The sequence below is a fragment of the Anolis carolinensis genome, chromosome 5 (assembly GCF_035594765.1).
Source record: "Anolis carolinensis isolate JA03-04 chromosome 5, rAnoCar3.1.pri, whole genome shotgun sequence".
In the NCBI taxonomy this organism is placed as follows: Eukaryota; Metazoa; Chordata; class Lepidosauria; order Squamata; family Dactyloidae; genus Anolis; species Anolis carolinensis.
In genome coordinates this window covers 66,006,860-66,026,731 of record NC_085845.1, presented here as the reverse complement: position 1 = coordinate 66,026,731, position 19,872 = coordinate 66,006,860, and the positions used below count along the sequence as shown (strand labels likewise).

The 19,872-nt window shown below is 39.5% G+C and overlaps 1 protein-coding gene across 1 annotated transcript in view; it reads right to left on the bottom strand.

Moving 5' to 3' along the window:
• wwc2 (WW and C2 domain containing 2) overlaps nucleotides 1-19,872 on the bottom strand; it is a 186,220-nt gene that overhangs the window by 3,995 nt on the left and 162,353 nt on the right. The window contains exons 16-22 of the mRNA XM_008111832.3: nucleotides 17,962-18,120; nucleotides 16,617-16,765; nucleotides 15,183-15,372; nucleotides 12,468-12,629; nucleotides 7,543-7,635; nucleotides 4,269-4,511; nucleotides 57-184 (exon numbers count right to left, since the gene is read on the bottom strand). Of these exons, the coding sequence (XP_008110039.2) occupies nucleotides 57-184; nucleotides 4,269-4,511; nucleotides 7,543-7,635; nucleotides 12,468-12,629; nucleotides 15,183-15,372; nucleotides 16,617-16,765; nucleotides 17,962-18,120 (1,124 nt within the window). The remainder of the gene's footprint in view (nucleotides 1-56; nucleotides 185-4,268; nucleotides 4,512-7,542; nucleotides 7,636-12,467; nucleotides 12,630-15,182; nucleotides 15,373-16,616; nucleotides 16,766-17,961; nucleotides 18,121-19,872) is intronic.

The following is a 19,872-nucleotide window of genomic DNA, read 5'->3' as shown; positions in this document are numbered from 1 at the left end:
AGCTTAAATATTATCACAGATTTTCTAAACCCTCAAGGGATTCAAATTCTCCCTACCTGAATGACTGCACCTGCAGCGGCACTTTCTGACTCTGCTCTCGCAACCGACACACATCCTTCGAAGCTTTCCTCATCAATTTTTCCGCACTTAAACCCCTTTTCTTTTCCTCCTTTGATTGTTCAGCCTGGCGAGGGAACAAAACTATAGCTAACATGCAGTAATTGACAGTATGAGAGAGGCTCAAAGGAATCTGAGAAAGAACACCTTGCAAAATGCCTTCAGCACAAATAAGAAAAAAAGACACACTGGCATCATAACTAACACATCTTGCAGTTGATTTCATCAAGCTGCTGGGGGCATAAAAAGGACTCCATAATTTTTGGCAAAGCATTTAAAGGGATTTTAATCTATGTGCCAGTGTTTGCACACCAGAAGTCTGCAGCTCAGAAGGAAGCTCTATTGGCATAAAAACATTGTGTACTAGAGGCTGGCAGATAAACTAAGACAGTTTCAAGTGAGATGCTGAGCCTCAAGATCCTGATTTCTCCAGTACTTTTTGCATAGCCAGCATTTCATTTATGCAGATTTTTGGGATGAATTAAGAAACAGGTATGCCTTGGATTTTATAATCAGGCAATGTTCAGCCAAGTGCTTGAAAACACTTGTGGCAATTAAGGGTGTCTAATACCTCAAATAACCTAAATTATCTTCCATTTATCTACTGCCTGTGATGTTCATTAGTTTTATTAAATGCCTTCCCGTTGTGTTAATAAAGGTACTGCTATCTTAGTGCCTGTCGTAACTGTTTACATTACTATACTAAAAGCCTTAAAGTGGCTATTGACTTTTACATTTTAATGGAAGCAGTATTTTTTACGGCAGGCGTAGTTTTGCTTCACGGAAAAAAAATACTGCAACTGCAGAGAATGACACCTGAAAGCTTTTGAAGATTCAGGACACTGCACTGTTTTCAAAAATAAGACACAGTGAGTCAGCTAATTCTTGAGCAGTAGTAGAAATATTAATATTAATATAATATAAAGCTATTCAATTAAAAGTCATAGTTACATTTATTTCATAACTATTGAGTGGAATTATTTATCAGCTACTTCATTAAGTATACAGTGAAACTTATTTATTTATACTTCACCTGTATACCACTTTTCTCACCCCAAATGGGGGACTCAACTTCTACTTAAGAGTATCCCAACTTAAGGGTGTTTTGAGTTAAGAGCTGTTGCTCAGCCTGGGTTTCGCTTTGACATAACAGCAGTGTTTTGTGTTATGAGTTAGCACCAGAGGGAGTGCTTGCGTGAGAGTACAGGTTTTTAGGGCTTCAGGGGGCAGCCTCTTTGCATTGTTCTCTCGTCCGCTTTGGGAGATTGCCGTCTGCATTGCTCTTGTCCAGTTTGAGGAGCTTGGGTTAATTGATTTTGTATGGTTTTGATTCCTGGTATGTTTGGCTTCATGAAGAGAGAGAGGAAGGGACAGCAAGACAGGGAGGGAGGCTGGGATGAGGACAATATGAAGAAAATGATGCTTCTGCCTCTTTACTTTGTGCTTGCTTGCCACAACTTTAGGCTTCTACCATTTTGAAGTTGACCTTTCTTTTTTGTTGTTCCATGTAAATGTGCATTTACACATTATTTGTTATTTATAAAGTACATTTTCCTATTTAAAAACATGTAACAAAAATGAATGGGCGGTTGGGAGATGGGATTTTAATTCATTTCAATTGAAAAATTGCTTTGAGATAAGAGGTTTTTTTAGTTAAGAACTTGGTCATCAAACAAATTAAATCAGTGGTTCCCAACCTTTTTTTGACCAGGGACCACTTTGACTGGGGACTACCTGACCGGGGACCACTTTGACAAGGCACCACTCTCAAACATTAGTGCCAAAAAGGTTACAAATCAGTTTTTAGTCAACTTTAGATTCGGTTTGGTTATTAAGGATGTTGATTCACAAAATTGCATTGGATAGACCACATCAGCCCTAGTTTCTGATACAGAACATATGCCATCCAGTAGTCGCCATCTGCTCACTCACAGAAACCATATTTAATAATCTAGAGCTGATTTTCCCTGCATGTCTTGCGTACCTTATTTTAGGTCTCGAAGTGCACCAGTGGGCCGCAGCCCACAGATTGGGAACCACTGAAGTCAAGGTTTCACTGTATTGGGATTCTTTTTATCTGCTGGAGTTTGGTTACCAAACTCAATGGATAAGAAAATACATGGATGCTCAAATCCAATTAGATGCAATGACATAGGAAAATGCTGTCACGGGCAAAATCAAGATTAATCTTTTGATTAAAAGAATGTCCAGCTTCTATAGATGCAGAACCTGTGGATATGGAGTAGTTAGACTGTAGTTAGCTAACTAACCTCTCCTGATCTGAAACCTCGTCCTTTCCAGATCTGATGGAAAAGACATTCATCTGCCCTTCAGTCAGAGGCAGAATGGATCTCAGAGCTCATTCCTAATCAATTAGGTTTGCCATAGGGCAGGAGCTATGATCATGACAACAGTGTAATAATCATGACCAAGCAGTAATCATAAATACAAAACAAATACCTATATTTACCCATTTATATTTGTTCTGTCTTCACAATTGCTGCTATTGCCATGACCACAACTCTCACCACAACCTACTTTACTAGGCAACAGCTGCATGGGTGAAGGAGAGCCATTGTAAATGAAGTTTCCACTAGGCCAGGGAATAGTTGGACTAGGAAAGGTTACTTCATTACTTAACTGCTTTTGAAGATGGCTCAGAAGCTGCAGTTTCAGCAGCCAGATTACTAACTGGGGCTAGCTTTAGGGAGCATACTACACTCCTATTAAAACAGCTCCACTGACTGCCGACAAGTTTCCGGGCCCAACTCAAACTGCAGGTTATTATCTATAAATCTCTATACGCTTTGGGTCCAACCTATCTTTGTGACCACATCTCCTTCTATGAACCAGTACGGGCTCTGAGATCTGTGGGGGAGGCCCTTCTTTCAGTCCCACCTCCATCCCAAACACGGTTGGTGAGGACAAGAGAGAGGGCCTTGTCGGTGGTGGCCCCCCGGCTCTGGAATTCCCTCCCTAGAGAGATTAGGCTAGCCCCCATGCTTTAGGTTCTCTGATCTAATCTGAAAACATGTTTTTTAAAAACAGGCTTTTGACCTTGATTAGAATTTTAGTGGTTAGATTTGAGGACTTAGTGATTGCTTCACTCTGGTACTTTAGATTGATATTTAAAGACAACAATTTTTATCCGCAGGTACTGCTGCATTTTATGGAATTTTAAATTTTATTATGTGACCTTTTTAGGTGAAAGCGTTGTGTAAATTTATGTTATCGTTTTATATGCTTATGTAGTGTGTATTTTATGTGTGCGGCACTTTGGAGTGCTTTTGTGAGCCGTCCCAAGTCCCTTTGGGGAGATGGTGGCAGGATATAAATTATTACTACTACTACTACTACTACTACTACTACTACTACTACTATTATGCTGTAGCCATGACTGTAGCACACTCATTTTTCACAGGAAAGATTTCTTCCTGCACAGAACAGGGAAACAGTATGGGAAAATAATGTGTCCATCGTTTTCTGCCATACAATGTGCAATTGGGTTTTAAACTCAATTGAACCATTTTCTTTATTTGAAAACGTTTATGAACCCGAGAGGTGAGGAACCGCTGCCCTCCAAATATAGATGAACTACTACTGCCAGAGCCTTACTCCATATAGACAGGGCTGATGCAATCTGGAGCTCAACAACATTGGAAGAGTCAGAGGTTCCCCAGCTACGCTTCACATTTAGGAAGAAAAATAACTGGGAAAAGCTGCTGGTGAGATGAGAGGTTACAAAATAATGAAAGGCATGGGAATAGTAATAAAAGGAAAGTGATTAACTCTTATATACAAGCACACAGGAGACACCTGAACTTATAGAGAGAAGACTTTAAGACAAGATGAAACAAATTCATCCCATATTGCAGTAAATGGAATGATCTGAGGATGTTATAAACGTCAAATATTAAAAATGAGCTAACAACATCTTGGATTAGTTCATCTGTAGTTACAAAGATGAAAAGAAAGCTTTACAAATCTAAATGACCTACAGATACTATATCTCTGAAGTCCAGATGCTAAGCATTTCAACCTAATTTGAACACATGCAACTTCAAGACTGCACATTTTAAAATCATGTAGACACTGTCATTTCACATGGGTCCTCCTCTTTCATATAGAGAAGTGTGGTTTGATGTTTGTACCTGTTTTTCAGCTTGTTTCAAGAGCTTTTGGAATCTTTCATCCTCTAAAACACAGGGAGGAAGCTCGGTCTTTCCCCTGGCTTTCATCTCCTCGAGCCTCTGCTTAAGATCGCGAAGCATCTGTAGCTCATCATCCAGGCGACTCTGCCGTGTCCGAGAAGCCTGGAGATCCAGCTCCAAGTCAAGAGAGGTGCGGACAAGGTGCTCCCGAGTCGCTCGCCGCATACTGGGCTGGCAAGCAGGCTATGGTATTTAAGAATGTTTTGGGGAAAAAATCAAATAAAGTAGAACAGAATATGAATGAAAACATCACTAGGTTCTGTTAATGTACTTACCTGAATAATCTCAAATTATTTTTGTGTGTGCATACATATAAAATATTTGTACACACCATGTTTGCAGATATGTAGGATTTACTTAAATAAAGTTGTAACTCTGCTAAATGCTACAGGATCACTACTCTTTACTTAGATTTCTCAAACTGGACTATTTGTGAAGTTTGCCTAATAAGTTGAGTTTTTTAAAAGACAAAAATCATTCATTGTCAGTTAAGAACTAATTCAACAACATGTTCTATTAAAAAACACTTTCTATTACAGATTTAGGATGCAAATGTATATCCTCCCAATACTGTCCCCATAAAAAACAATACCTGGAAAAAAAATCTGTTTCTGGTTTGAAAGTGTTTTTTCCTGTTGAATTGTGCGGTACTTACTTCAAAAGTAGTTACTCCAGAAACTTCTGTTTTTGTGGCTACCATTTTTAACCTTTGTGCAGACAGTTTAATAAACTTTTACCATGTTTTTATGATAGAACTAATTAGAAAATGACATTTATAACCCAGGAAGAAAAGTCGTGTTATATAGTGTTACCTATGCTCCTTAAATTCTGAATACTTAGGTGCACTATAAATCGATATTTGATTTTTGAAGAATCACAAGGACCTAAACAAACTATGACTAATTTCTAATGAGAAATTAGGCACAGCTAGATGTTTGATCGCTGACAGGCCTAGGAATATCCGCTGCTGTCAAAGAACTACAGAGCAGGAATGGGTACCATTTGCAGAAGATAAGCAATCGGGCTCATGTGTCTTTTCACCCCTTCCATTGACGTTGTTTTTTTCCTGCAAAACCCACATTCATTTAAGGATCCCAGATAGGTATTTTTCACATTTAGGGAAAACAGGATGTGTAGGATGAGGTCTGGATTCAGGGTTCTATAGAGTCTGCTTTCTACTCCTGACATTCTTTGCCTGGGATACCTTTGTGAAGTGCACGCTCCATATGTGACCATTGTTCTAGCACTGAGCAGCTTCTACCCATTCTGGATCCTATTATTTATGCCCCTAATGCCAGATTTTTTTTTACATATTTGTATGTCATTGTACAATATGTACACTTAACAAACAAAGTCTAGAACAGATGTCATGGAGAGGGGGAAGCATGTTTGAGCTGAATGGGATAGATACAGGCAAAAAACATCAGTAAGACATTTAAATACTCTCTTGACAACTCTCCCCAGTAAACTGGGGCTTCTACCAATCATTTTACATCTACTTAGCAATATCTGGGATTTTCCATTCTGTGGCAGGTATCCAGTTGCACTAAGACTTTGAGGTCAAAAAAGTCACCATTGTGCAATGGATGTGATCAGAAGTAGAGATGTAATGGCAACATGGTTCTCTATGCTTTCTCTTTGCATACTGTGGTTGTGCATTGAAACTGTGTATTCTATATTGCTTATAATGCAATACCATCTAATCACTGATATGTTTTGCACTATGTGCCATTTTCCATGGGGGTAGTGCCTGTCTCCATGTATGTTAAACTGAAGGGATGCCGGATTGCATCCAATGTCTGTCTTGTAACTTCTACAGTACTTCTGTCCATGGTTTTCCAGATAGAAAATTCTAAGCACCACATATTGTCATAGATTTGCATCAGATATAATGGTGAACTATGGCTTCCTGAAAGAAGATAAATCAAAGTGAGCCTTCCATTTACATGTTCCCTTCTTGTCTTTATTTATTCCAGAAGAGATAAAAAGCTTCTGTTTCCATTTTTAAAGTGAACACACTTGCCTGTATATTGTTATTCCAAAAAAAAAAAAAAACTGGTTAGTTTGAACTGTGGTTTCAAAACAAGCCAGGATTTGAAACCAAAGATTGAAAGCAGCTTGCATGTGATAATCATATTCTGAAACAAACTACTTTTCTCAAAGTTTCAGTGTCATGATGAATTCTGGTTATATTAGTAACTCATTCTTCAATTGTGGGATGCAAAAAAGAAGTGGAATTTATATACAGATGCAAGCCTTTTCTGGTCACAGAAAAAAGTTTCCAGAACTTGGACTTGGAAAGGAGAGATAAAGTAAATATTCAACCTCAGCCTGGAAATAAATAGCACTATGAAACACAATTTTTGCTTAAATTGAGTTATAACTATTATTTCCTAATTGGTTCTATCATTAAAACATGGAAAAAAAGTTTATTAAATTGCAAAAACATTTTGCGGGAGGGACATCCTGCAGCACATTTTGCTATAGTTTTTCAAGGAATATCTCATAGAGTCACAAACAAGTCAACATAGTTTTTGGCAGCCACAAAAACTAAGTTTCTGGAGTAGAACAACTACTTTCAAAGTAAGTACTGCATAATTAAACAGGAAATAACACTTTCAAACCAGGAACTGAAAAAAAAATTCAGATTTTGTTGTGTAGTATAATTCAGTGGCTGACCTTCAAAATTAGTTAAATTACCCCCACTCCCAGTTCCTAAAACTATCCAGCAACAATATAAAATTCTGTTATTTTCATTGGGACCTGATTATTGAGTAATGACTAAAGTTTCCTGCTGCTTTAATTTTTACAGGTTTCAATCATTTGAAATAACTTCTAAGGAACTGGTTACTCATTTTTATTATTTTTCTCAAGAGACTGATCAATTTATGTTAGCAATCTAATGCTAATATGCCAACATTAGTGCTAACACCAATATTCTAAAGCAACATCCTATATTTTCCAAGATCTAGCTTTAAAGAACTACAGAACAGGGGTGAATTCATTTTCACATTTAAAAATGCACACAAGCAATAGGATTAGATTATACTTCTTTTTATACAAAACCCTCTGTCACTTGGAAGTCTAGCATTTCAGACAGAACATTTCAGGGATGAAGCTTTTTTCTGGATGCATAGCTTTTTCATATTTTTAAATCTGCTGAACAATGGGAAAGAATGGCAAAAAAGTGAGCAAACGGTCAAACAGCACATACCCTTTTAACTCTCAAGCTCCTCCGCTCTGTGGCATTTCTCACAAAGAGAGACTTTTTGGCCAATGTTGAGCTGTCACTATCACTTCGATTCAACTGTCAAGGCAAGGAACAGAGAAGATTTATAATATGAGGTGGCTGGATCAGAAACAGACAAGCATTAACATTAAAGTTGCCAAGAGTAACCAACTGTATGTAGTTTTGGCAATGGACCATACTCTCTCTCGCACGCTATTCATCAAAGCAAAGTTGTTAGAAAGCCACAGATCAATTGTCCATAATTCATTATGAAAATGATTCCACGGTACTCGCACAGACACCACCAACTGCTTCCTTGCCTTCTCGTTTCAAAGCATGAACATCTGTCACTTGCTGAAGGTAAGCCTTTGTCTGGCTCTTCAAAGGAAAGCCTGTTTTATCAGTGGCTAAAGTAACAATTGTTGACATTGGATAGTGTGACAGAACATCATTACTACTCTATAGAAAAGTTCTTTTCAATAGCCTTTTAAGGCTGCACGGATTTAATAAGAACTACAGCCATATTTGTATGGAGCAAGCAATGTGTATCTACCTCATCAGACAAGCCAATCTACTTGTTGTATGCCGCTTCCTCTCCACTTTCAGCACACAACGCCCCTGTTGCGCCAGCTCCACTGGTGGCCAGTTTGCTATTGTGCACAATTCAAAGTGCTGGCTTTAGCCTATAAAGCTCTAAACAGTTCTGGCCCAGTTTACCTGTCCAAACATATCTCCCTCTATGAACCATCTCGGAGTCTAAGATCATCTGGGGAGGCCCTGCTCCCGGTCACACTCTCTTCGCAGGTGTGACTGGCGGGGAAGAGAGACAGGGTCTTCTCGGCGGTGGCCCCTCGGCTCTGGAACTCCCTTCCCAGGGAGATTACATCAGCCCCCTCCCTCCTGATCTTCTGCAAAAAACTGAAGACATGGCTCTTTGACCAAGCCTTCAGAAATTTGGTGCAGTAATAGATATAAAGATATGGAATTGACTAATGGAATGGCCCGGACTATGCCTATGGGTCATGTGATTTACTCTCTTGTCCAGAGTTAAATTTTAATTGTATTTTAATGCTCACTTTTTAAATGGTTGTTTTTGTATTCTGTTTTTAAAGGCATTGAATTGTTGCCATGTTGTAAAGCCGCCTTGAGTCTCCTCCAGGGTTGAGAAAGGGGGGTAAAAGTACCATAAATAAATAAAATAAATAATAAATTAGATGATGCACAGGGACTGTCAGCTGGGCTCCATGCCGAAAGAGGAGAGGGAGTGGTGTATGTGCCGTTGTAGCTACAACATGGGAGCCTTCCCATATTGCCTTGCCAGCAATGGACGGAAGCGGGCGGCAACACTTCCCCCCTTGAGATGGGGTAATAGTAAGGCGGGCAATGCGGGTCGTGGAGTGATGGGTTTTCCATGCCCCCTGCTGGGAGCCCATGGATTTGCCACAATGGGTGGTGATTCCATGGGCCTTTGTAATGAGGTCCTATGATTAGAATATGACCAATGTTCAACTTCACATTCAGCTGTAAGAACCCACTGGATGACCTTGGGAAGTCACACTTTCAGCCTCAGAGGAAACAATGGTAATCCCCACTCTGAAAAAAATCTTTACAAGGAAACTCTCTGGCAGGTTCACCATAGGGTTGCCACATGCAAGAAATGACTTGAAGGCACACACACAAAAACAATAAATGCTACAGAGCAACATCACCAATTTAAACATAAAAAATCAAGGGGAAAACATACACCTTAAAAATTAAACACTTTTCTGTGCATCACTTTGGTACTTTCACTTAGGAAATGCAGCACTGTGTTCATAGCCACTACCACATAATTATATTTTCAAATGAGACAATACAACAAATCTGGAATGGGCAACTCTGATGGGCTATTTACGCCTTCCTCCAAACCTCAGCCAGCTATTACTGACAAATTCACACTTTCCACGCTGAAAATCTGCCTTAGAATGGTCTCCAAAAGGAATGGGCAAGACACAGCATTGTTGAAAGAGTGCTTTGCATTTATAGAACAAAAATGTCATATTAAAAATTTGGAAAAAAGATAAACCACCTCAATTCTTCTGGAAGGCATATTAAACAACATTATTTACAAGAATTATACCACAGCACTTTCAATAATTAACGAGCTCCGTGCCTAAAGATATGCCGACGTACCTAGCATTTGAAAAATAGCTGTGTGATCTCGGCTTCTCTTTCCCCAAAGAGACATTCATTTTCCTACCACAGGAAGTGAACTGTTAAGTGATCATCAATGGTAATGGGCATATGTTAGTGCTTAAATTTCACTTGTGCATTTGAGGGGGTACAAATGGAAACAGACGCTGGCTTCCCACTGCACTATTTCACAAAAGAATAAGTAAGATGGAGAATGAACAATGCAAAGAATACTAAAACAATCTGAAATCATCTAGAGGCAGACGGTGCAATTAGAACAGCCAAAATAGATTTAGTAACAACTGAAGTGTACCTGCCTTTGCCCAGGTCTTTATTTAACACTCGAAATGGGTCCATGGAGCCTCTTGTTCCACTCCCTAAACTTTTTAAACTTCAGGAATCTTTCCAGCAGCATCACCAAGCATCCTCTCTGGTTTCCTTGCCCTTTTTAAAGCTCAGAAGCCTTGATTTTCTACTTTTCTTCCTGCCTTAAAAGCCTTAGCACAGCACTGGCCACCACTGCAACTCAGATGACAAACAAGACAACTGTCAAATTTTGCAGTGTCCATCATGATACTCCAATAAGTCACAGAGCCTCCATCTTTTGCTGGATGCTGCCGTTTTAACAGAAGTTCAGAAGTAATTATTATGATTTCCAGATAAATTATGCCTCCCCACCTCAATTGATTTTTTAAACTTCTACTGATCCTCTGTAAAAAACTTAGACTTTCTATTTGCGACTCAGCACTGCAACTTGGATGACATCTAAAAGCAGTCGGTCAAATTTTAAGCCGGATAGGAAAATGTCCCAGTGAGTTATAGCTGTCAGAGGGGAAAGGCTGATACACATTCAGACATTTTTTTATCATTATACATTAATTGTTCCAGATCAACCTTATTTTCAGCGGAGAAGGCTTTTGACCTAGTCCAAATGACACCCCCCCTTAAGAAATTTTGAAGAGACAAGTTAGATCACAGAAAGGAATGTCAAAAGGAAAGCATACCACTGAAACATTTAAAATCAAACACTTAATAGTATAAATTGGACATCTAGTAAGATTGGGTAAGATCATTTGTCTCACAACAACTAAGATTTATTTTTAATTCAAATATACATCAAACCAAATTTTATGTCTCCAGCAAACAGTACCAGCAGACATTAGCTATAGCATGTCTATTCAGTAGTAATTCTTATAGACTGCACCATGACTTACTGTCTGGGTAGATTTACACTGACCCACTGTCCTAGGGCTGATCTGGTGTGGCGTAAGCTGAATCAGCCCTAGTGTAGCACTCCAGGCCAGTAAACACCTCTGGACCTAACCACCGCACTCCAGTCCAAGTTAAATCATCAAAGCAGTTTATTAAAGGTTATATAAAAAGCACATCAGGAAAAATACGAAAAAATTCCAACGTCTATACACATAAGATAGTCCATGAGGTTCAAGGTACAAGAGTAATCCAAAATCCCAAGGCAATAAAACATCCAGCACAGGAATACAAGAAAACCAGAAAAATGCAGTTTCATACAAAAATTCCGGGAACTATCCTTCAAACTTGGAAGTAAGAAACATGAACAAAGACAAGGAACTACAAGTTCCTTAACAGGCTTGACTAAGACTTGATAAGCTGTTTCTCCATGTTGACCAGACTGGCTGGCAAAACCCCCGGCCTCTCTAATATACACATGAAATCATGTTTTTTCATAAGACTGCCTGATACAGGTCTCTTCTGTAACAAGCGCTGTCACCTTCGGAGATTCTGTTGAGCAGTGCAAAGTTTACTAACACTAAGTCTCCTATTAACCAGCTCATTATCTTGCAACTCATTATTATCTCCACCTGGGATTTCATACTCTAAACTAGTTTCCCCAAAGAACAACTCCTCTGTACTATCTCCACACTTCTCTGGAATGTGACCTTCACTAACGGCTGGAGATACAGACTAATCGTTTTCAGGACTTAAATCTCATGTTGGCTCGCAGGCCCTGAGCTCCCATGATCCACTTCCCCATTTACATCGTTATCAGCCACAACCATGGGCTGCTGTATTACAACACCCGGGATGGTTCCCACAGTCACTCCTCCCAGCTGCTGCAAAGGTGTGAGGGGGTCCTGACCAGCCATCAGCAATCAATGTAGTATTGCACCAGTAGACAGTTCCATCATCCATGTTGTAGTGGTTTTCGGCTGCAATATGGGCTCTACTGGTTGGCCTGCAGTGATTTGGTCAGCACAACAGCGGGACAACTGAGGGAGAGGGGAGAAATTACTGCAAGTAATGGCTGACCAACAAGACCCATATAGTGGGTGGAGTCTGCTGCAACATGGAGAACGGAAGTGGCAGGAAGTGCCATTCCATGTCTCTGGGCTACCTGAGCTGATCTATGGTGTTTGGTTGCCACAGAGCTGCTTATACATCCCTTCCATAATAAGTAGTCAATGTAGATGTGCTATGTATATGGGCACAAGATTGGAGGAGAGGCACAGAATGTCAACACAGTAAAGTTTATTTCAGTTCGATATGAAAATGCGAGTTTCAATATCCAAACAATATACTGTGAAAGGATTGTGAGCTTCCACATGTATTCCACAAGTGTGAATTTCTCACAGTTTAACAGCTGACAGATGGACACTGCCTACTCCGGATATGGCTCCGTGCCAGTAATATGCCATTGCCAAAGAAATTAAATGAGTCCTTACTTAATAGGACCTCATGGAGAACCCTCTTTATCTTACCCTGCAGATGTACTGGTTCCGCTCTCCTGGAGAGAAGGTTTGTGAACGCACGATCATGCTGTTCCTGACAAAAGGATGCTGTTGAGACTTTAGGCTGGTTCTGTCCTTGGGCCGCACAGCCACACTCTCGGTCCTCTCATCTGTGTTTGTCTCCTTATCAACCTGTTGAGCACATAATGAATTGTTCTCATTTAATACAAAAACCAATTAACTGTGCTTGTTCTTTGTACCATCTTGACACAAATTAGTGAAGATCAAACCAAAGACAAGGGATCCAAATGCATTTGTCTTGTCATATAGTAAAAACAGAGGCGTGCTCTGCTCCTCAAGAGGATGCGATTCTTAAATGGTAACACCTGTACAACTTACGAGACAAAGCACCTCACGTTTACCAATCTGAAGGGTGTGTAGATCTTCATGAATAACCATTTGCCATCTCCACATTATACTGAAATATGGAGTTGATTTTCAAATAAATAAAAATCCCATTTTAAATAAATAAAGGTTTTTAATTAACTCTATGGCAAAAAACCATCCTGTTTATGGTTATGAAGACGTGTAAAACTAATATACAGGAGCCCCGGTGGCGAAGTGTGTTAAAGCACTGAGCTGCTGAACTTGCAGATCGAAAGGTCCCAGGTTCAAATCCCGGGAGCGGAGTGAGCGCCCGCTGTTGCTCCAGCTTCTGCCAACCTAGCAGTTCGAAAACATGCCAATGTGAGTAGATCAATGGGTACCGCTCCGGTGGGAAGGTAACATGACCTTGGAGGTATCTACGGACAAGGCCGGCTCTTCTGCTTAGAAATGGAGATGAACACCAACCCCCAGAGTCAGACATGACTGGACTTAACGTCAGGGGAAACCTTTGCCTTTACCTAAAACTAATATAGCATTTGACAAAACATACATCTGCTGTTGTGGTCTACTCAGTTCCAAGATCCTACACTGACTGACAGCAGTTCGCATGGATTTCATACCTGGAAATACTGTAGACTGAAGACTTGTAAAATGCAAATCGTATGCTCTACCATTCTGTAACACATACGCATACACCAAAACATACTTAGAAGAACTGGCAAAACTAATCAAATTGTTGAATCAAACTTCTAAACCTCTTTACGGTATCCTACTGTTCTGTCAAAGAGTCTTCTTTTTTCCTCTTTTATGTTCACACACACAGCCTATAAATAAAAATGGCCTGTCGAACACTATAAAATGAATGGCTTTGCGAATTATTACAAAAGAGGCACTATATCAATTGAGAATGTCTTAATCTATTTTGTTTGTTTTTTTCCCTACGGAAACTGTGATGTCAAATGAAATAATACTCTGCTACCTAATAGGCACTCATTTTGATTATATGGAAAGTAAAATAATAATAGGAAAAGAGACGGAGGAACAGAGCAGGTGGGAAGAAGGACAAGGATGAGCAGGTCATCCAGAAGAACAACAGGTCATGCTCAGGACAAGAAGACATAAACACAAGACAATTGAGGATTTAATTTTGCCTGCATTTTGAAGCAAATTGACCTAATACTTCTCAAACTAAGGGTCATTTCATATCGCACATATATATTGATATGATTCCAATCTATGGAATCCAGGAACTGGAAGTTTAGGGATTGTTATTTATAATTCTGGAGAGCCAGTGTGATGTAGTGGCTTGAGGGTTTGGGCAAGTCATACTCTCTCAGTGTCCAAAGAAGAAGACGACAAAGACAAATCCTCTCTGAGCAAATCTTGCAAAGAAAATCCCATGGATAGTTCTCCTTAAAGTTGTTATACATCAGAAATTACTTGAAGGCACACAACAACTGGAACAACAGTTTATAATTCTCAGTCAGAGTGCTCTAGTGCCTCACCAAGCTACAAACTCTAGGATTTCACAGGATGTTGCCAATAGTACTTGAAAGTGGAATCATAGTGCTATAATTGGGCAATATGATAGAGCCCTAATTCAGGATGCAAGTCTTATTTAGACTTTGCATTTTTCTGGAATACACTTCTCAACTAAAAAAAATGTGCCCATACATCTGCAAAATGCATATTTTAAGATGCAATTTTAGAAATGAATATTTTAGGAGGAAAACATACTCCAGATTTATATTTAAACACGAATTTTCCCATGGTTTCAAATTCAAAAAAACCCTGCGGGAATGTCTCAGAACATATCTAAGGATGAACATGCGCAAAATCTACCATCTGGGAAAAAAGTGATCCATCTATTCTAACACATACACAAACAAACATTTCTAGCACTGCCTTGAAAAACACAGTTCTTGTTATTAAAACTTCATAAACAATTGCTAAACCAAAAAAGTAAGCCATACATGGATGCAAGTACAGCTTCAACATTAAATAACCTACTAAATATTTAATAGATTCATTATTATACATGAATAATCTAACAAATAAACATTAAATGTTAACTAGCAAGTAGAATACATCTCTTATGGATTTAAGGGTGGGTTTTTTTTGCTTATCTCCTTTACAATATATCAAAGCAAAAGATATCATTTTAGTATACAGTAAAGAATGTGTTTGAAAGCACATGAGGAGGCTAAACGCTAAAGTGACATTATATAGTGAAAATATTACAAAAATGAGTTTCTCATGATGTCAGGTTCTTCACTTTAACACACTACTAATGGTCCAGAAACAGTGAAAAGATGCCAGAGTCATATTTAGGATATTTTCTTCATCTGAATTACTCACCAGTGTCGGCAATGCTGCAATTTCTTCATTGGGATCCACATGTGTACAACTGCTGTCCTCCTCGTCCTTGATTTCTTCTGTCTCCACCAATTCAGTAGAGGAATCTGCATCTCCAATTTCCTCTGCATTTTTAACAGCACCCTCCTCCTCTGTCACAATGGCATTGGATGCCTCTGCATGTATTCCTAGCCTGTGACAATAAAGGAACCCAAACTAACCCCTTGAACTGAGAAAGCCCAAAGACAAGAAAAAAACGGGCAAATTTTGGATATGAACTTTCTATAAAAGAAGCATTATCGTCAACACATTATCTTGGCCAGAAGCAGATTTGAATTTCAGTAAAATGCTTTCATGATTCAATAGGATGATCCATTACATTTGTCATTTGCTCAAAAAAAATTAAATTCAGTTATAAATCCGCCCTCCTAAAATAGTACTTCATAAGCTACTTGATGTGGCAGACCAATATCTCCCCTCCCAAAACTGTGCCAGGGTCCAGCACTATATTGGTGCTATTTCTTTATATTATTAGAATAATCGCTCGGAAATTCACTGCAGACTGGCAACCAATGGCTTATAGACTGGCATTGGTTGTGGACCATAACTCTGAGTAATATACTTTTTTAAAGACATCACATAGCACGTTTAGCAGCCAAATTATTCAAATGGAGTGATGCAAGCTTATGTTTTCCCTTCTGGATTATTAATCTACACTAGCAAGTAAGGTTAATTTATATTGTGTTCTCAATATGATTAGGTAAAGCTTCTCATTCTCCCAGAAGATGGTGAATTTCCAGGGGAAAAAACACTGCATCACTAATGTCTTTTTACATTGGATCTCAAACAAAACAATGAACTCATCTTGGATTACAAGTGTAACGAAAGATTCATTACATCGACCTTATATTTATTGTGGGCAACACAAGGCTGAATGCAAAAAGTTCATGCTTTGAGGGCATGTCTGCAAAAGGGAAGCCTTCTAAATATGCATTGCCTCTTACCCTCATCAGGGTAAGCTTTTCCGCTCATGGACATTTGGAAGACTTTTCCCAGTGCTGACATGCCCCCAGACCACAATGGGTGTTTGTGTGTGCAGAAGTGAATATATGAATAACACATTAGATCATTCATTATTCTTCTTGCTGCAGCTCTAGCAAAGAAACAAATTGTTATTTTAATTTTCTTTAAAACAACAGCAACAACAACCTTTCTTTCCAGCAGTGGGGATGCTGCTGGAGGGAAAACAGCATGTAAAGCAAATGCACTTATTCTCCAATATGTCCAAATGGATAAAAAATATTTTGGTTTGGACAAGCAGCAGATGGCAAGAAATAGTTTCTTGCCATGGCCCGCTTTGTTTCATGCCTTTTGGGTTAAATAGTGTTTTCAAAAAAACAATCTGAATTAAAAAAAAACAAACAGATTTCAGCTAACCAGTCTTCCTCAACATTCTGGAGGTCTTGTGCATCCTTTTCTTCTTCTTCCTCCTCCTCTTCCTCTTCCTCCTCTTCCTCCTTTGCCAATTCTTGTTCTACAGCCTGCAGCTCAGCTGATGTTCTTTCTAGTAGTGCTGACACAGCATCCTAGCAGAGACATTGGAGAGATATCTCTGTCACTATTATATACTGTATATTATAATGTATAACCTGAGCCATCAACAGTTGTGGATACTGACAAAACCTGGCTAAACAAGAAAGTCATTATCTATTTCATTATATTAATTTTTCAAATTCAAATTATTGAGTTTGAAAACATCTTTAGGGGCACATTCCTATGAGCAGTGTAATATCATCAGATACTCAGGGCTTATTCAAACACATAGCTGACATAATATTTCCATGTTACCCTTCAAGATTTCATGTATTCCTGTGGAAATCACATCCCTTTCCCAACAAGTGCCCCTCATTGATCACCTGTAGAGCCCACTTTGACTATTTTGGACATTTCACACATCGGTGTAAGATCATAAATATCTACATTCATACATTCTTAAGGATGAAGGCCTTTGTAGTTTACATATGACAGTTATAATTTGATATATGTACCGTTTTACGTGCATATACCTTTACAAACATCAGTCAGGTAGGACAGGCCTCACAAAATAGGTCAAGTGTACTCTTAGAATCATAGAATCATAGAGTTGGAAGAGACCTTGTGGGCCATCCAGTCCAACCCCCAGCCAAGAAGTAGGACACAGTATTCCAGGTGTAGTCTGACCAAGGCAGAAAAGACGGGTAGCATGACTTCCCTGGATCTAGATGCTATAATCCTATTTATGTAGGCCAAAATCCCATTGGCTTTTTTAGCTGCAGCATCACATTGTCGGCTCATGTTTAACTTGTTGTTCATGAGTACTCCAAGATCTTTTTCATATGTACTGCTACTCTTGTTCTCTACTGCACACAGATCAGGATACTACCTAATCCAACCTCCCTATTTATTTTTGAAATAAGTGTCAAAGAACAGTAAATGAGCAGGGCAAGTTGCATTTCAAATGTTCTTCCATGAAAAAGAAAAAAAAGAAATATATTCTGCATCGGGAAAGCTAATGATCCTACGAAGAATGGTTATAATCTTGCCTTCTAGTCATGACCTTAGTAGTTTATCCACAGGAAATGTTAACACTGCTTCTTTTTGATGTGAACCTTGGGTTATATGGCAGTTGGCCACTAAAGGCAGCAGGATGGACCAAAAATATAGACCCTAGAGTTATGACAATCACTACCTAAACTCCTACTATTCCTAGATTTCTCCCCAGGCATTGTCATACATTGCTCACCAAGTCCAAGGAGTCAGATGATTCACTGTTTGGTACAAACACAGGATCTTCCTTTGGCTTCTTTTTGCCATGAATCTGCTTGTAAGCGAGCAAATTATACCACAAAGTAGAAGTCTCATTTGAAAGTGACAAGTCTGCCAGGCTTATCTGAGTTCCAGCCTACAGAAAAATGCAAAAGATGAGTTTGGTCATTGTAATGTGAAGGCATAGTTTCAAGTGTAAGTCCCAACTCAACTTCAGGCCCCTTCCACACAGCTGAATAAAATCCCACATTATCTGCTTTGAACTGGAATATATGGCAGTGTGGACTCAGATAACTCAGCTCAAAGCAGATATTGTGTTATAGTTCAGAAGCAGTCACAACAGCCAAGAGTCAAACTGGACTTTGGGCTTTCCTGGGATTCCTTCTGATGCAGGCCAAGAAAGTGAAACCGTGTTAGATAGAGATGTAGGCACAGATGCTTCTGAACCTAAAAGCCAGGCACAAGAATTGGAATCATCCTCTTTAGGTAAGGAGTTTAACGAAGATGAATTGATGAGAAACTCTGATGGGAAAGCAACTAGTGATACTGATCTCAGCAAGGAGGCACATTTGCAGATTAGAGCAGATAGCAAGCTTTGTAGATCAATACGGCTTCATGGGAAACAGAAAATTCAGGGCAGACATAATGCTTTCATGTCTGTTTATTAGGAGCTAACAGACACTCTGATTTCAGTTCAGGCAACGTGGCTTTGAAGTACGGCTAGACCTGGGTTCTCTGGTTCCTGTTTCAAGTTTTTTTTTGGGGGGGGGGGGGAATTCAAGCATTCTGAAAGTTTGCTTTTGGATTTACCAGAGACAATTGATTGCTGACTTTTGGGATTCTTTATCTTATTTCCTTATCCCTGCTTTTTCTTTATATTTTTGTGTGTTTTGCAATAAACTGTTTGCCTTTACTCTGGACTCCTGTGCGATGCTATGGTCATAGATGGCTTCAGGCCTGGGGGGCAACATATAGTGGATTGGGTTGTTGTATGTCTTTCGGGCTGTGTGGCCATGTTCCAGAAGCATTCTCTCCTGACGTTTCGCCCACATCTATGGCAGGCATCCTCAGAGGTTGTGAGGTATGGATAAACTAAGTCAGGAAAGGAAAGAATATATATCTGTGTAGAGTCCAAGGTGTGGCAAGAGTTCTTTGTCACTGGGAGCCAGCATTAATGTTTCAGTTAATCACCCTAATTGGCACTGGAAATGTTTTGTCCCTTGCCTGGGGGCATCCTTTGTTCAGTCAAGTCCTCATTGTGTTGGTTCCCATCTACTGTTTTGATTTTGGAGTTTTGTAATACTGGTAGCCAGATTTTGTTCATTTTCATGGTTTCTTCCTTTCTGTTGAAGTTGTCCACATGCTTGTGGATTTCAATGGCTTCTCTGTGTAGTCTGACATGATAGTTGTTAGAATGGTCCAGCATTTTTGTGTTCTCAAATAGTATTCTGTGTCCAGGCTGGTTCATCAAATGCTCTGCTATGGCTGATTTCTCTGGTTGAATTAGTCTGCAGTGCCTTTCATGTTCTTTGACTCTTGTTTGGGCGCTGCGTTTGGTGGTCCCTATGTAGACTTGTCCACAGCTGCATGGTATCCGGTAGACTCCTGCAGAAGAGAGAGGATCCCTCTTGTCCTTCGCTGACCGTAGCATTTGTTGGATTTTCTTCGTGGGTCTGTAGATAGTTTGTAGGTTGTGCTTCTTCATCAGCTTCCCTATGCGGTCAGTAGTTCCCTTGATGTATGGTAAGAACACCTTTCCTCTGGGTGGATCTTTGTCTTGACTCTCATGGCTTGTTCTTGGCCTTGCAGCTCTTCTGATGTCTGTGGTGGAGTATCCATTGGCCTGTAGAGCCCAGTTTAGGTGGTTGAGTTCACCTTGGAGGAGGTG